This window comes from Chiloscyllium plagiosum, chromosome 34 (genome assembly GCF_004010195.1).
Source record: "Chiloscyllium plagiosum isolate BGI_BamShark_2017 chromosome 34, ASM401019v2, whole genome shotgun sequence".
Lineage (NCBI taxonomy): Eukaryota > Metazoa > Chordata > Chondrichthyes > Orectolobiformes > Hemiscylliidae > Chiloscyllium > Chiloscyllium plagiosum.
The window spans coordinates 13,838,738-13,856,064 of NC_057743.1; the positions used below are offsets into that span (position 1 = coordinate 13,838,738).

At 43.4% G+C, this 17,327-nt stretch overlaps 2 protein-coding genes across 5 annotated transcripts in view; one reads left to right on the top strand and one right to left on the bottom strand.

The window, feature by feature from the left end:
• LOC122540131 (claudin-16-like) overlaps positions 1-9,822 on the top strand; it is a 16,385-nt gene extending 6,563 nt beyond the window's left edge. For both annotated transcript variants that reach the window (XM_043675435.1, XM_043675436.1), the window contains exons 3-6: positions 294-429; positions 4,470-4,634; positions 5,569-5,633; positions 9,376-9,822. In XM_043675435.1, the coding sequence (XP_043531370.1) occupies positions 294-429; positions 4,470-4,634; positions 5,569-5,633; positions 9,376-9,609 (600 nt within the window). In that variant the 3' untranslated portion in view covers positions 9,610-9,822. The remainder of the gene's footprint in view (positions 1-293; positions 430-4,469; positions 4,635-5,568; positions 5,634-9,375) is intronic.
• A 6,303-nt stretch (positions 9,823-16,125) lies between these two features.
• LOC122540216 (claudin-16-like) overlaps positions 16,126-17,327 on the bottom strand; it is a 34,698-nt gene continuing 33,496 nt past the window's right edge. For all 3 annotated transcript variants that reach the window (XM_043675604.1, XM_043675603.1, XM_043675602.1), the window contains one exon: positions 16,126-16,537. In XM_043675604.1, coding sequence (XP_043531539.1) covers positions 16,449-16,537 — 89 coding nt within the window. In that variant the 3' untranslated portion in view covers positions 16,126-16,448. The remainder of the gene's footprint in view (positions 16,538-17,327) is intronic.

A 17,327-nucleotide genomic window follows, 5' to 3' on the forward strand; every position in this document is an offset into this window, starting at 1 on the left:
CCTCCACTATAGCCTGAGCTCCCCCCCTCCCCCACCCCCAACACACACAGCCTGACCCCTACTCTCAAAGTTTGACCTCCTTCCTCTGCTGTCTCACCCAGACCCCATGGTCTGATACCTCCTCTTGCTTCTGAGGAAGAGGCAAGATTTCCACTGTCTTAATTTGAATGGTAATTATGAAGTTGATTTGATGATTACAAAGTCAATAACTGGGGTCACGCATGATATATAACAGTGCCTGAGCAAAAGTCAGAATAATGAAAAGCCTGATTTCATGTTATGTTCCTCCCCAGAGTGATGCAAAGGATCCTCATTCTTCTGTTGGCTTGAGCTGGCGTTGCCGAGGCCTGTGGGGTGAATGTATCTATGACATCACAGCAGCTTACTGGACCTGTGATATGCCAAACTCCGTTCTCGGGCATCTCCCCAGTAAGTCAGCTACTCTCTCTAACCATATCCCCTGTGCTACATGGTGGGCCTGGGCCTGATATTCCTGTGTGACGGGTTCAGTTAAAATGCTCAGAGCAGGTTTGAAGGGCTGAGTGGCTTACCATTGGTTCCTGTATTCCCTGTGTTTAGAAACAGCAGACAGGTTGCATTAACACTCCCTGCCCAATTGGTAAATACAGTCAGTCTGTGACCTCTTTAACTGACCTGTGCTCTTCAGTGCAGCTCCGCTATCTGTTGCTGAATTATGCATTTTTTTCAAATTAGGTAAGTGTGAGGTGCTGCATTTTGGAAAGGCAAATCAGGGCAGGATTTACACACTTAATGGTAAAGTTCTGGGGAATGTCGCTGAGCAAAGAGACTTTAGAGTGTAGGTTCATAGCTCCTTGAAAGTGGAGTTGCAGGTAGACAGGATAGTGAAGAAGGCATTGGTACGCTTCTGATCAGTGCTAAAAATCACACAATACCAAGTTATAGACCAACAGGTTTAATTCGAAGCACTAGCTTTCGGAGCACTGCTCCTTCACCAGGTGGTTGTGGAGTAAAAGATTGTAAGCAAAGGTTTACAGTGTGATGTAACTGAAATTATATATTGAAAAAGACCTGGATTGCTTGTTAAATCTCTCATCTGTTAGAATGACCATGTTGGTTCCAGTTCTTTGTCAGTGCGTTGAGTATAGGAGTTGGGAGGTCATGTTACAGCTGTATACAACATTGGTTAGGTCACTTTTGAATACTGCGTTCAGTTCTGGTCTCCCTGTTACAGGAAGGATGTTGTTAAATTTGATAGGGTACAAAAAGATTTACACGGATGTTGTCATGGTTAGAGGATTTGAGCTGTAGGGAGAGGCTGAGTAGGTTGGAGCTGTTTTCCTTGGAGCATCGGAGGCTGAGGGATGTTCTTACAGAGGTTTATAAAATCATGAAGGACATGGATAGGGTAAATAGAGAAACTCTTTTCCCTGGGGTGGGGGAGTCCAAAACTAGAGGGCATAGGTTTAGGGTGCAAGGGGAAAGGTTTAAAAAGGACCTAAGGGGCAATCTTTTCACACATAAGGTGGTGCGTGTGTGGAATGAGCCACCAGAGGAAGTGGCGGAGGCTGGTACAAATACAACATTTAATAGACATTTGGATGGGTACATGAATAGGAAGGGTTTAAAGGGATATGGGCCAAATGCTGGCAATTTAGGATATCCGGTTGGTATGGATGAGTTGGACTGAAGGGTCTGTTTCTGTGCTGTCCAACTCAATGACTCAATCTTTTAAACTCTTAAATTTTAAACAAGTTCAGTTAACTGAATGAACCCAAATCCTCAGAGCAATTATTTCAATATTCCTTCAAATATTTTTCTAAGTCGTGACTGCAAGATAACTTGGAATGACAGATTTGATCCAAATCTTAACTAGAGATATGGGGCTTGAACCCACAATCCTGAGATTATGAAATCCATTCTTTACCAGCGAATTGAGCCAGGCTATAAAGAGAAAGCCTGCACAAAGCTTTCTCAATTTGACAATTTGTTCAAATCTATTTTTATTTATTTATAAAATAATATGCATTGGTGGTTAAAGTCCAAGTTAAACTGGCCATTTTGAAACATTGAACTGGCCTGGAGGAGGTCACCATCTCACTATCCTGGGGAGAGAAGTTGTATAAGAGTCACTGCTCCTGAGGCTTCCCGGTCAATGGGCAAGAACACCCAATGTTTCATCTTGCTGTGACCAATAGTATCATACCGGTATCATAATATTCTAATTCCCAAGTGCAACATTAATATTGCTAGGTCTTCTCTCTATATTGTCCAGCCTGGATCATTTTCTTTCCTGTTTCCTTCTTAGAAATTATAGAATTACTACAGAACGGAAACAGGCTATTTGACCAATCAAGTTCACACCAAACCTCAAAAGAGCATCCCAGCCAGTAATCCTGCATTTCCCATGGCTAATCTACACACCTTTGGACTGTGGTAAGAAGTCAGAGCACCGAGCAGAAGCCCACACAGACAATTACCCCAGGCTGGAATTGAACCCAGGACCCTGGTGTTGTGAGGCAGCAGTACTAACCACTGAGCCACCGCACTACCCTGTTCTTGTTCACACCTGGCTATGGAATGATAAATGTGTTGACTGTAGCTATATCTAGAGCAACCAGAGCAGTATTGAAAAAACTCTATTGCTCCAAATGATCTACTCCAGCCCCTATTTCTTGTGCGGTTTGATAAATTTAAAGTCTCTCTCTCTCTCACTCTGGGCAGTATTTTACCATCCTACAGGACGTTCCGGTGTTGTGCTAGAAATGAGTCCACCAGATCACGGGGGAAGGGAGGAAGTGCTGAAATGGAGGTGCCATGTTTACAGGGCTGGCAACACGTGGGTTAGAGGTTTCACACGTTGAGGAATCAGAGAGGCTCAATAAGCACGTCGTTGAAGACATGACTGCAGCTCCTGGAGGGATGCCATCTTTTGCAGCCATGTGCTTGGTTATGTGACCCTGTCTCTTTTCCTTTTCCATGTCCAATTTTACCATCAGCCGACTGCTCCTCTGGGTGTGGCTTCACTTGTCTCCTTCTCTCATTAGCGAACTCAAAATCTGAGCACGTAAGACATAATCTTAAATGAAATGAAGATATGGAGTCCTACAGCACGGAAACAGACTCTTCAGTCTAATTAGTCCATGCCAACCCAAACTAATCTCAAACTAAACTACTCCCACCTGCCTGCGCTTGGTCAATATCTCTCCAAACCTTTCTTGTTCATGAATTTATCCAAATGTCTTTTAAACATTGCAACTGTACCCGCATCCACCACTTCCTCTGGAAGTTCATTCCACACACAAACCACTCTCTGCGTTAAAATAAAAATTGCCCCTCGTCTCTTTTTTAAGATTTTCTCTTCACATCTTAACAATATGCCTCCTAGTTTGGAAAGCCCCCACCCTCTGAAAAAGACGCTGCCATTCACCCTATCTATGCCCCTCATGATTTTATAAACCTCTATAAGGCTACCTGTCAACCACCTATGCTCCAGTGAAAACTTCCAGTCAATCTAGCCTCTCCTTATAATTCAAATCTTCCCATTCCCAGTAAAACATCGTGGTAAATCTCCTCTGAACGCTTTCCAGCTTAATACAATGCTCCCTATGACAGAACTGGATACAGTACTCCCGAAAAGGCCTCACCAACATCCTGTACAGCCTCAACATGACATCCCAACTTCTCTACTTAACCTACCCTTGAACTCGACATATGAATTGCCCCTGAGAGAGAACCTTCCAGCATTCTGGAAGTGTGCACCAATTTTGATGGTCCTCTTAATATTTTGCTCCAGTTTCTTGTGAGTTGCCATGTTGCTAACCTGAGAGTATGGTACCTCTAGCCAACACTGAGCAGCTGCTACTTACCTCCTCAAAACAAGTAAGGCTATGTAGCTCTGTGGATCCTGTAAATTTGCGAAAGGCTCCTCAGAAGTGCAATCAATTGGCTCATTAACAAACCCAATTCCCATCACCACTGGGCATACTCCCAACCCTAAGGCCTCAGGGGGAGCCTTCAACCATGAGGGGAAGATGTTGTGGTTCCTCTCCAACAGCTCCCCTGCCATTTTACAGACCATCCACTTTACAGAACAACCCCATTGTTCTGTAGGTGGTAAAACGCTACCCTTTCCATTTCTCTGAGGAATGTCATGATGTACCAACATTGACTTGGTGTGAGTTCCTTGTACGAAGGCTGGAGGTTAGGGGCTCTAGGCCTTGTGATCTATTTCTTGTTGAACATTGTCCACCTGGGTATTGTATTCGATCATGAAAATTGGCAGAATAAAGAGGACAACATAGAAGACCATGAGTACCCCTACACTGAAAAGATTGCAGCGGTTCAACAAGGCAGCTGCCCACCACCTTCTTGGGCAATTGGTAATGGGCGATAAATGCTGGCTCAAACAGCAAACCCACGTTCAGTTATGATAAAGAGCTATCACATTCTGTGCGGCAGATTGACTGTTTTCTGTTTGATGATCCTAGCTGATGTGGTGATCACCCGGGTCTTGGTAATCGTGCCCGGTGTGGCTTGTATCGTGGCCGTGCTGTTCCTTGTTGGTGGGATGAAATGCACCAAGTTTGTTCCTGATGGTGGGACAGAGAAAGACAAACTGAGTCTCTGCGCTGGAGCCATCCTCTCCTTTGGAGGTGCGGTTAATTGTCTGATCAAATCGCAAACCTGCTGGTATCAGACCCAGTGCAAAAACTGCCTGGAGTGGGCACATGCCAGGCTTTCAGTGGGTATATCTGCCAACAGGTAACAATCACAAGAATGGAGGTAATGGTTTAAATGACGTACAAACTACAATAGAAGTCTGAAATGTACGCAGAAATATTTATATAAGGACATCCAAAAATGCTTCACCAATTGACTTAGTTTCAAAGTATGAAAATGCTAGTACTGCAGTGTCAATGTAAAAGTGGCCAACAGGAAAACCTCCATTAATACATGTTTCCTCAAAATGTGTTTTAAGTGATCCAACTAACATTCCCAGTGCTATAGTGCAGTTGTTGGTCACATGCAGGCTGGCAGTCAATGGGTAAAATATTGAACACAAGCCCTGCTCACTAAGAGCCGTTGGCCAATCCGCGGTCAGCAGTTGCTTTGTTGCTCAGCAGCACCATTGTGGAAGTGGTGGCTGCTGGCGGTATAACCATGAGGTCCAGGATCTCTGAGGGACACACGCACAGGTGAGTGTTTGGTGGAGATGTATGTCTATAGCAAGGTACGTGCTCTCAAAGGGCAAAAGCCCACTCATTCTCAAAGCCAACTCCCTTACTGAGGGACTTTGAAGAAGGGAGCTCACTGGTAGACAACGATCTCCTGTCCCTCAAGATTCCCTCCTACAACTCGCCCACCGATGTCAGGCTCACCAGTCTATAGTTCCCTGGCTTCTCCTTACTATCATTCTTAAACAATGGCACCACATTAGCCAGGATTTACCCTTTGGGCTTTCCACATGGTGAGATCCTCCACTGCCACTGGCCGGATGAGGGCCTTCCCAAACCCAGGAATCTGATGCATGTAAAATATTTCAATATATTTTGTTAAATGGGAAGCTTTCCTTTTCTTTCCAAGTAGGTATTGTCGGCAGCATTGGCATGACTTGGTACGCAGCTGAAACTATCGTTAAGTACAGGTTTGAGGTACGTTTCATCTCTGGAAGCCATTCTATACTTAACGTTCATGGACAGCCGTTGTCAATGCCCCAAGGATTTGCAAATGGACTGCTGTCAAATTTCACGGGTCTATCAGTCATAGAGTCATAGAGATATATACACGGAAACAGACCCTTAGGCCCAACCCGTCCATGCCGATCAGATAGCCTAACCTAATCTAGTCCCATTTGCTAGCATTTGGCCCATATCCCTCTAAACCCTTTTAAATGTTGTAAATGTACCAGCCTTCATCACTTCCTCTGGCAGCTCATTCCATACATGCACCACCCTCTGTGTGAAAATCTTGCTCCTTAGGTCCCTTTTAAATTTTATGCCTCTCACCCTATGCCCTCTAGTTCTGGACTCCCCCACTCCAGGGAAAAGACTTTGTCTATTTTCCCTATTATTGCCCCTGATTTTATAAACCTCTAAGGTCACCCCTCAGCCTCCGACGCTCCAGGGAAAAGAGCCCCAGCCTGTTCAGTCTCTGCCTGTAGCTCAAACCCTCCAACTTGGCAACATTCTTATAGATCTTTTCTGAGCCCTTTCAAGTTTCGCAACATCTTCCCGATAGGAGGGAGACCAGAATTGCAAGCAATATTCCAAAAGTGGCCTTACCACTGTCCTGTACAGCCACAACATGACTTCGCAACTCCTTTACTCAGTGCTCTGTCCAATAGAGGAAGGCATACCAAATGCCTTCTTCACTATCCTATCTACCTGCGACTCCACTTTTAAGGGACTATGAACCTGCACTCCAAGGTCTCTTTGTTCAGCATCACTCCCCAGGACCTTACCATTAAGTATATAAGTCCTGCTCTGATTTGCCTTTCCAAAATGCAGCACCTCACATTTATTTGAATTTAACTCCATCTGCCACTCCTCAGCCCATTGGTCCATCTGATCATGATCCCATTGTACTCTGAGGTAACCCTCTTCGCTGTCCATTACACTTCCAATTTTGGTGTCATCTGCAAACTTACTGGGTTTACCTCCCATGTTAAAATCCAAATCATTTATATAAATGACGAAATGGATGTAGCACCAATCCTTGTGGTACACCACTGGTCACAGGCCTCCACCACCAGCCTCTATGATTAGATTAGATTAGATTCCCTACAGTGTGGAAACAGGCCCTTCAGCCCAATAAGTCCACACCAACCCTTCTACCTTCAAGCCAGTTTTGTATACAAATGGCTAGTTCTCCCTGTATTCTGTGAGATCTAACCCTGCTGCCTGACCTGCCATGTTTTTCCAACACCACACACTTGACTCTGATCTCCAGCATCTGCAATACTCATTTTCTCCTAGCCTTGCTAACCAGTCTCCCATGGGGAACCTTGTCGAACACCTTACTGAAGTCCATATAGATCACATCTACCACTCTGCCCTCATCAATCCTCTTTGTTACTTCTTCAAAAAACTCAATCAAGTTTGTGAGACATGATTTCCCACGCACAAAGCCATGTTGACTATCCTTAATCTGTCCTTGCCTTTCCAAATGCATGTAAATCCTATCCCTCAAGATTCCCTCCAACAACATGGCCACCACAGACGTCAGGCTCACCGGTCTATAGTTCCCTGGCTTGTCCTTACCACCCTTCTTAAACAGCGGCAGCACGTTAGCCAACCTCCAGTCTTCCGGTACCTCACCTGTGACTATTGATGATACAAATCAAATGGGATTTTGTCAAGGTACTGACACCCATATGTAAAAGTGTGAATGTGTAACATCAAAATTAGAGCATAGGAGATGTATTTAAAGAAAGAGGTGTGTAACCAGCCATCTTTTACTGTAGAGACACTAACACAAACAGACTTGCAGAATGCAACTCCTACCTGCACCAACACATTCAGGGAAGGGCACCAGCCACTTGGTTCCAACAGCACTGTTCAATTTCCAGCAGCAAGTGTAGCACAGGAAAGCGATGCAACTGATTCTCTGACCCATAGTCCCATCAATAACGGTTTACTGATAGCTTGTGCGAGGTTAGTAAGTCTAACCTTTCATATCAGGTCAACCTGAATACAGGAAAAGATTCATTGGCACCATCCCTAAACATACCCTTACCGCCGTACAGGACAACACTCATTCAATGCCCAGCTGTTTTCTACTTGCTGCAATTTCATTGCAGTTTCTCAAAGACTGATGTTGAATAATAGACAGCCTTCCCCTTTAAGTTCATGCCTCCTGGCAACTGGATGCACAAACTCAGTTTGTTTTGGCATTGTCCGGGGCTACAAGGGTACTTAGCTGCTGCAGGGAAGGAGTTCGATCGAGCTCGGTTTCTGGACCATGGCAAATGCAGTGTCTTATCTTAAAGTACGTCTTTAGTCCGCTCTGCTTGTTAGCATTATTCTTTTAAGCTTCTCTTTGTTCATTGCGACAAAAAATTTCTGTGTTTGCTTATTTATTCACTCCTTTATTCCTGGCCACAATGGCATTGGGCAAGTTATATGAACCATTTCTGGAAGTTACAAGTGTACAGATTTCAGACCACTGGGTCTAACCTTTATTAATATACAGCTATAAATTGGTGATCCTGTACCCCTTGTCCAATTCGATCTTAAAGAATTTTACATAGAACAGCAAAATACCGCAGATGTTGGAAATCTGAAATAAAATCAGCAGAAAGTGTTGGAAATGCTCAACTAGTCACACCGCAGCTGAGAGAAAGAGAATTGATTTTCCAGCTCTGCATCCTTTTATCCGTATTTGATATGATAATTGTTTAAATAGTCACACATTTTGACACTGCTGGATCTCTGCAAGTTGCTGGCTTTGTCTGTGCCACATGTGCTTCCTTTTGCTGACCTGAACTGTGCACAGCTCCTGAAAGTCTGTCACAGATTCATAGAGTCATACAGCATAGAAAAAGACCCTTCGGTCCAACCAGTCCATACCGACCATTGTCCCAAACTAAAGGAGTCCCACCTGCCTGCACTTGCCCCATATTCCTCCAAACATTTCTTATTCATGTACTAATCTAAACATTGTAACTGTACCCACATCCACCATTTCCCCAGGAAATTCATTCCACACACGAACCACTCTGTATGTAAAACAAATGCCCTATATGTCTTTTATAAATCTTCCTCCTCTCACCTTAAAAATGTGCCCTCTCATCTTGAAATCCCCCACCTTAGGGAAAAGGCAGCAGTCTTTCACCTTATCTATATCCCTCATGACTTTATAAACCTTTATAAGGTGACCCCTCAATCTCCTATGCGCCAGTGAATAAAGTCCTAACCTATCCAACCCCTCCTTATAACTCAAACCCTCCATTCTCCGTAACCTTCTGGTAAATCTCTTCTGAACCCTCTCCAGCTTAATAATATCCTTCCTCTAACAGGATGATCAGAACTCAACACAGTGCTCCAGAAGAGTTCTCACCAATGTCCTGTATAACCTCAACATGACGTCCCAACTCCTATACTCAAAGATCTGAGCAATAGAGGCAAGTGTGCTAAATACCTTCTTAATCACCCTGTCCAAAGGTGATCCAAACTACAAAGAATTATGCGCCTGAACCCTTAGGTCGCTCTGTTCTACAACACTAAGCAAGGCCCCACTTTTATTTGTACAAGTCCTGCCATTGTTTGTTTTACCAAAACGCAAGACCAAGTGTCAGTTTAAATGGTGCTGATCGAAGAACCAAGGCTTGCTTTTGATGGAGGAGTTAGTACTCACTATTTCTGTGACGAGCTTCTTTTTGCACCCTCTCTGCAGGTTAGCTTTGGGGTGCCTGGAATCACATATGAGCTCGCCTATTCTTACTGGCTGGCCTCTACTGGAGTGTTGTGCATGTGTCTAGCTGGAGTCCTGCTTGTGTCGATGCACTGTCCCAAAATCAACAGATCCAGCGAAGGGAAAAAGAGAAACCCCACATTCCGATTTCTAACTGACCAGAGCAAACATGCCTCGCCAGCATCCTTACCTGATATTGGCAAAACATACGTCTAACAAGAGGTTCAGTAAGGCTGAACTTTCCAGAGGTCTCACTGTTTGCAGTATAATGCTACGCTTGTGTTTATCTGGCCTCTAGTTGAGAAATATGTAGTGGAACTTATTTTGCATTCAGTCATTGTCATAGGGTTGTACAGACATTTTGGTCCAACTAGTCCATGCCGACCAGATATCCCAACTTAATCGAGTCCCATTTGCCAGCATTTAGCCCATATCCCTCTGAGCCTTTCCTATTCATATACCCATCCAGATGCTTTTTAAACGTTATAATTGCACCATCCTCCACCACTTCCCCTGGCAGCTCATTCCATATATTCACCCTCAGTTTCTTTCATACCTTTCTCCTCTCACCTTAAACCTATGTCCTCTAGTTTTCAACTCCCCTAACTTGCAAAAACAACCTTGGCTATTCACCTTATCCATGCCCCTCATGATTTTATAAACCTCTATAAGGTCACCCCTCAGCCTCCGACAATCCAGGGAAAACAGCCCCAGCCTATTCAGGGTCTCCCTATAGCTCAAATCCTCCAACTCTGGCAACATTGTAGCTTTGATTGTACTGTCAGGTAACAAACCAGTTCTAGTAAACGTACACTTCCTTGATAAACAAACTGGTTTGGCTAACTAAATGTCAACAGTGCTGTAGTTTGGAAGGAGATGTGGTATCTAATAAATGTTGATCATACAACATTCATTTAGTATTCCAGTTTCTTGTATTTATATGAAACCAAGTTCCACATATGTGCTGTATTGCCTAACAGCCATGCTGAAACTGAGACCAGCAACCTGAGAGTTATTTTAACACACTGGTTTTATAAAGACCTCTGACATCAAGATAACATTTGCCTCAGAGTCCCTGGTAGTCACTGGAAATCAGGGAAAATTCTCCATTTACTGGGATCACGTGGAAGCGGAGAGGCTTGGGTGACTGGAAGTCAATCGTCTCAGCCCCAGGACACCACAGTCGCTCCTCAGGCTAGTGTCTGAGAATAAACAATTTCCAGCCCCTTCAACAACCTCATAACGTCATCCTCAGGACACCACGGTCACTCCTCAGGCTAGTGTTTGAGAATGAACAATTTCCAGCCCCTTCAACAACCTCATAACGTCATCCCCAGCACACCGCAGTCGCTCCTCAGGCTAATGTCTGAGAATGAACAATTTCCAGCCCCTTCAACAACCTCATAACGTCATCCCCAGGACACTGCAGTCGCTCCTCAGGCTAGTGTTTGAAACTGAACAATTTCCAGCCCCTTCAACAACCTCATAACGTCATCCCCAGGACACCTCGGTCGCTCCTCAGGCTAGTGTTTGAGGATAAACAATTTCCAGCCCCTTCAACAACCTCATAACGTCATCCCCAGGACACCACGGTCACTCCTCAGGCTAGTGTTTGAGAATGAACAATTTCCAGCCCCTTCAACAACCTCATAATGTCATCCCCAGGACACCGCGGTCGCTCCTCAGGCTAGTGTTTGAGGATAAACAATTTCCAGCCCCTTCAACAACCCCATAACGTCATCCCCAGGACACCGCAGTAGCTCCTCAGGCTAGTGTCTGAGAATGAACAATTTCCAGCCACTTCAACAACCTCATAACATCATACATGGGGATGTTCACCAATGATTGCACACAGTTCAGTTCCATTTGCCACCCTCTGGCTATTGAAATAGTTTTTGTCTGCGTGAGGCACATCCTCAACAACACAACAGGTTGAATTGATGAAAAGCAAGTAACATTTAACAGATCAGTATCAGCAATGAACATCTAACCATTTCCCCCAAAATGAAAATAGCATTGTCAAATCCATCTTAAACACGGTGGGTATAGAGACTGAATTGGACCAGCTATATGGTTGCTAGAACAGGTCAAAGGCTGCAAGTTTTCCTGTGAATATTTCAATTCCTGACTTCCCAAAGTCTATTCACCATCGACAAGGCACAAGTCAAGGATGTGATGGAATTCGTGTTACTCGCCTGGATAAGTGCAGTTCCGAGAGCACCAAGAAATTGAACCAGATAATGAGTGAAGTAGTTCGTCGCAGTGGCTGCATTATCACTGACAAATTAATGTGTCAATATTTGTTTTTAAATCACAAGATAACGTATGGAACTGAAAGAATTTTTATTCAGAGGGATTAACTTTAGCTGAACAATATTCTGTTCAAGTGTTAATTGGTGTAAGTGTGAATAACAGTGGAATGGATGTCACATTAAGGGAAACCATATAAACACAGAAGTTGTAACAAAACACCTTCCCTCTGATTGCCAGTTGCATTTCACCCCCCTCCCCCTCCCCCTCCCCTCACCACGGCCTGGTGGGTAAATGCATGCACCATTGCCACTCTAAAAGATGAGTACAATATCTCGGGATCGCTTCCAACTGAGACATTGGTAGGGAGAGGCCTGTTTTGAACTTTTGTACAAAGCAAGCTCAGGGCATCAACAATTTCCTGAGGCCATGTGATGAGAGGCACAAAGAGTGTCTTCTGAACCGAGTTAGAAATCGATCTGCCAGTCGTTCAGTCTGAGACTAGTGGCATTCTTCACACACAGGCCAAGGAGAGGAACAACCAGCCTGTGCCAGCATTCCCAGTGGCCATCCAGTGACCCTCATTGAAGAGAAGGCATGGGTTGACATCACAATTTCAACCCATGTTTTATTTAGTGGGCGGCACGGTGGCACAGTGGTTAGCACTGCTGCCTCACAGCGCCTCAGACCCGGGTTCATTTCCCGCATTCCCAGTGGCCATCCAGTGACCCTCATTGAAGAGAAGGCATGGGTTGACATCACAATTTCAAAGACAAATAGCTTTAGAGTTCAGACTTAACATTGAGGTCGTTGTGAAACCAAACACAAGGAAGAGCTAAATCTGATGGCCAAATGAACAGAGGCCAATTTTGTAATGAATAATAAAAGTGGAACGTAATATTTGTTAGTTTGGAAATACACACTCCAACAACACAGTTTCTTTGGCTGCCGTTCCTTCACAACAAACTCTGATGCTTGGGAAAAAGTATAGAGCAGGAAAATTCACATCAATCCTTACTTTAATCTTCATATCTGGAATCTGTCATTGCTGTTACATGCACATGTTTGAAAAGTATTGCAAAAATCACTTTCCTAATCTATCAGTACAGGAGACATGTAGTACCAAAAGTCAAAATAACATTTCGCTTTCTAATCCACAGGAAATTCACTGGGTCACAAAGACATAGGTCGATCAGTCGGTCACGCAGGGAAAGGAAGCTAAACAAAAACTTCCATGATTAAGTTTAATGCTACGCGGATCCGTTGACATAATCTTTCCCCAGACAATACTCCGTAAATATTTTCCAGCATTCCTTCAGATGGTGCTTCTTTTACACACAATTCTAATCCCCCGGAAGGCTATTCTCACCAAATCCCATTTTCCCTGCGTGCTCTAGTTTCTTCCTACAGTCCAAAGATGTACAGTTTTAGTGGATTAACTGTGGTCACTACATGAAGTGGATGGGATGCTCTTCAGAGGGTTGGTGCAGACTTGATGGGCTGAATGGCCTCTATTGGCACTGTAGGGATTCTAACATGGGGTACTGATTGGTTTTCCAGAGGACGGAGACATGTATCTGCAGGGCAAATGAGTCTCATTAAAATCACTGAGTCCTATTGTCCTAACGACTGTCTGTTTTATTCCTGCTGGAATGGCACAGTTTCTGAAAGGTATCCCCACCTTTTTGCTCACTGTTACAATCAGTGAATGAACAGCGATGACCGTGCCAGGCAGAGAGGCCCTCAGACACAGGAGCAGGTTTGCTGTGGGTCACCAGTAGAAATGCAGCATACACAGTTCCCATCGGCTCTGCAGCAAAGGAACACATTTGTCCCACATTTCATCAAATGAATTTTGGCCTACTGTCCCCCTAAATTTGCTGCTCTCCTCTTTGAGTCACAGTCCTCAATCTAAAGGCTAACCCCAGGGCATAATGAGAACACATACTGAGGAACATAGGCAAAGGAATTCTTCAGAAACACCTTTCAGTTTGATCTGTCAGTCTGAGACCAATATAGATATCCCCCGCTTTTTGAAAGTTTGCTTTACGCCACTTCACTTTTACAGAAGACCAACGTTAGTACCTGTTTTCGCTAACTGAAAGAAATCAAAAAGGATTTTCGCTTTTACGAAGACAGGCAAAAATAGTATTCAATGCTTGTTCTGCAGAGAGCCATTGCTTCTTTGCTTTACACCATTTCAGCGTATGAAAGGTTTCACAGGAACGCTCTACTTTTGGTTAGCGGGGGAGTCCTGTAGAGTCATAGTGTCATGCAGCACTGAAACTGACCCTTCAGTTCAACTCATCCTTGCCGACCATGTTTCCCAGACTAACTTAGTCCCATTTGCCTGTGTCTGCCCCAAATCCCTCTAAACCTTTCCTATTGTGTACCTATCGAAATGTCTTTTAAATGATGCATCTGTACCTGCATCTATAACTTCCTCTGGCAGTTCATTCCAGATATGACCCATCCTCTGTGTGAAAAAGTTGCTCCTTGGGACCTTTTTAAATCTTTCTTCTCTCACCTTAAAATTATGCCCTCTAGTTTTGAACTCCCCACCTTGGAGAAAAGACGTTTGCTATTCACCTTGTCAATGACTCTCATGATTTTATAAAACTCTATATGGTCATCCCTCAACCACCTACATTCCAGTGAAAACAGTCCCAGTCTATCCAGCCTCCTCTTATAACTCAAAACCTCCAGTACTGGCAACATCCTGGTAAATCTTTTCTGCGCCCACTCCAATTTAATAATACCTTTCTTATAGCAGGATGACCAAACTGTACACACAGCTGGTATTCTCCAGCAAATGCAAGGCATGCCTTCCAGGATATAAATAGTGGTCACTCAATTTGCATTTAAGTTAAAATGTACTCCTGGGAAGCAATAACAGAGTTTGATCAAACATCTCCAAGCAGAGTCAGGTTTCCTGAGGTATATCCCTGGCAAGGCTGTTCTCCCTGTAAGCATGGAATCAACACTAAAACCTCACAACAGGACATTTCTCAAAGTCCACCACTCTGCTTCTAAAGAATTCGGCTCCTGCTGGGGGTAAATTTGCAGAAAATCAGTCACCTTCTCAAGGCACTTCTGAGAGCCTAATCACTGTGTGAGCCTAGACATTAAGGGTCCTCATGTATTTGGCCTTGAAAATAAGTCAAACCCCACCTCTCAGACCCATGCACTTCACAATAGGAGAGCTGGCTAGGTAGGGGTCAGAAACAGGATCTCTGGCTGAAGGATACTGGAGATCTTCACTTTGTCTGAAAAATGCCCACTGACTGAGGGTTACATTTGAAGACTGGGAGATACCTATAGCTCAGTATAACAACAGGTGGTGTATTTACCCACTGAAGCATTGAGGGGAACCAAGGGATGAGGAAGAGAGAAGCAACCACTAATGGTGAGTTTACAGAGCTCTCTGTGGACAACACAAGTGTTCTCTTGAATTAACAACAATTAATAGCGCAACATGATCCATGTTACCTGATATTCTGGATGTAGGTTTTCTCACTGAGCTGGAAGGTTCATTTCCAGATGTTTCATCACCCTACTAGGTAACATCTTCAGTGGGCCTCCAGGTGAAGCACTGTTCACGATTCCTGCTTTCTATTTATATGTTTGGGAAATGACATTACCAACCCAAAGAAACCCAGACATATAAATAGAAAGCAGGAATCGTGAACAGTGCTTCACCTAGCGGCCCACTGAAGATGTTACCTAGTAGGGTGATGAAACATCTGGAAATGAACCTTCCAGCTCAGCGAGCAAACCTACATCCAGTACCTCAACCTGAGTTACAAATCTTCTCAAAACTCGCTGTTACCTGATATTTTTTAACTCTCTGAGAAAGTCAAAGAGAAAGTCAATAATAGAAATATATCCTCACTTTATTGAAATCAAGTCTAGTGATGAAACATCTGGAAACAAACCTTCCAGCTCAGCGAGCAAACCTACATCCAGTACCTCAACCTGAGTTAAAAATCTTCTCAAAACTCGCTGTTACCTGATATTTTTTAACTCTCTGAGAAAGTCAAAGAGAAAGTCAATAATAGAAATATATCCTCACTTTATTGAAATCAAGTCTCCTACATCAACTCTTTTCATAGCAACTTAAAGAACAATGCACCTTTTCTGAGTTGCTCATTCCATCCTCCTGAAGTCAACAGAGTTTGGCATTGCATAGTTACTGCTAGCAGATTTACCTTCCTACTCTTTACAGCCTTTACTATATTTGTACTTTAGGAGAAAAGTCTAGAAGTAGCATTTTGCAAATAGTACAGATTACTTACCAGTCAAATCTTTGCCCTTGACAGTGATTGGCATCAAGGTTCAAGAGACCCTTTCTACCCTATGGGCAGCAGTTTTCATGATATTTCTGCTTCATTACCTTCCTTAACATTCCATTGAACAATTAGCATGTCCATTCATTTACAACTTACTTCAGGCACTACACAGATGTGAAGTATAAAACTCTGACACTTTCCAAAGGCTTGTTTTATTCTTTTTGTCACGTGATATCAGGCTTTTCATCACAACTACACGAAAAGGATTTATTAAAACAATTTATTCTTCTAAATAGAAAGTTGTGATTTCACTTGATGATTGCATTTGACTAAACTACATCAGGGCCTCCACTTGGCGATTCAGTGTTACACAACGAAACAATTCAATAGCACTGACAATTAAAACCAGCTGCAATATGTAGCCTTTCACCTTATTTTTAAGGATATCATATGTCCTTGACAGACAGGAGAAGCTGCTGTATGGAACTCTGGTAGACAGTTCTAGAACAGAAGCTTCTAGACACGCGAATCCATGGCGTACATTTTGCCAGTGGCTGTTCTCCCATACTGATAGAAGGATAGATTGTATCGGGCCGTTCTCAAATCTGTTCGAGGAAATAGAAAAAAAAAGAAAGAGTGCACGGGGTTAATTTTCCTCTTAGGTTAGGCCAGTTCCTAATAACCTCAAAAGGTGCGAGCAGAAAATTGCACAAGGAGCTGTCCCGATTATTTTGAAACATGTCCCGAATCTCCCATCAGAAGTCCTGTCTAATGTCAGTGACTCCCTCTAAATAAGCATGGGCAATAATAATATGAAACTGCCTTTGAGTATTCAATACAATGTCTTTCCCATAATTTGTGCCAGAGTAATCCTGAGCACAGAAACGGTGAGCACTTCTACTGTGCAGAGTTGCTCTGCGTACTGAAGGGATGAATTTAGATTATAAGGTCATAATAATCAAATATGGAGTAGATCATTCAAACCTTAAAGCTGGATTCACCATTCAGTGCAATCATGACTGATCTTCCGCCTTCCCATAATAGGTATGCTTAATACTCCAAAATCGATGGATAATTGTCTTCAATATGGTCAACTCCATCTCCAGGTCGGAGAATTTCAAAGATACACAAGAGAATTCTCCTTAGCTCGGTCCCAAATGGCCAAGTCCTTTAAATTTTAAGTTTCAAAGTGCCCCAACGAGAATTGAAACAACAGCAGGAAATGCAATATTTTCTTTTTCTTTACAATGTTGCAAAATTTAAAGACTTAAAACAAAAACAAAGAGTCCCTCCTTCAGAAATGTAATGAGCCAGGCAGCTAGGTAAGGTTACAGGTACTTTTGAGTTTTCTGATGTTGTAACCATGGTCTGGAAAAAAATGGGGAAAGAAACTAC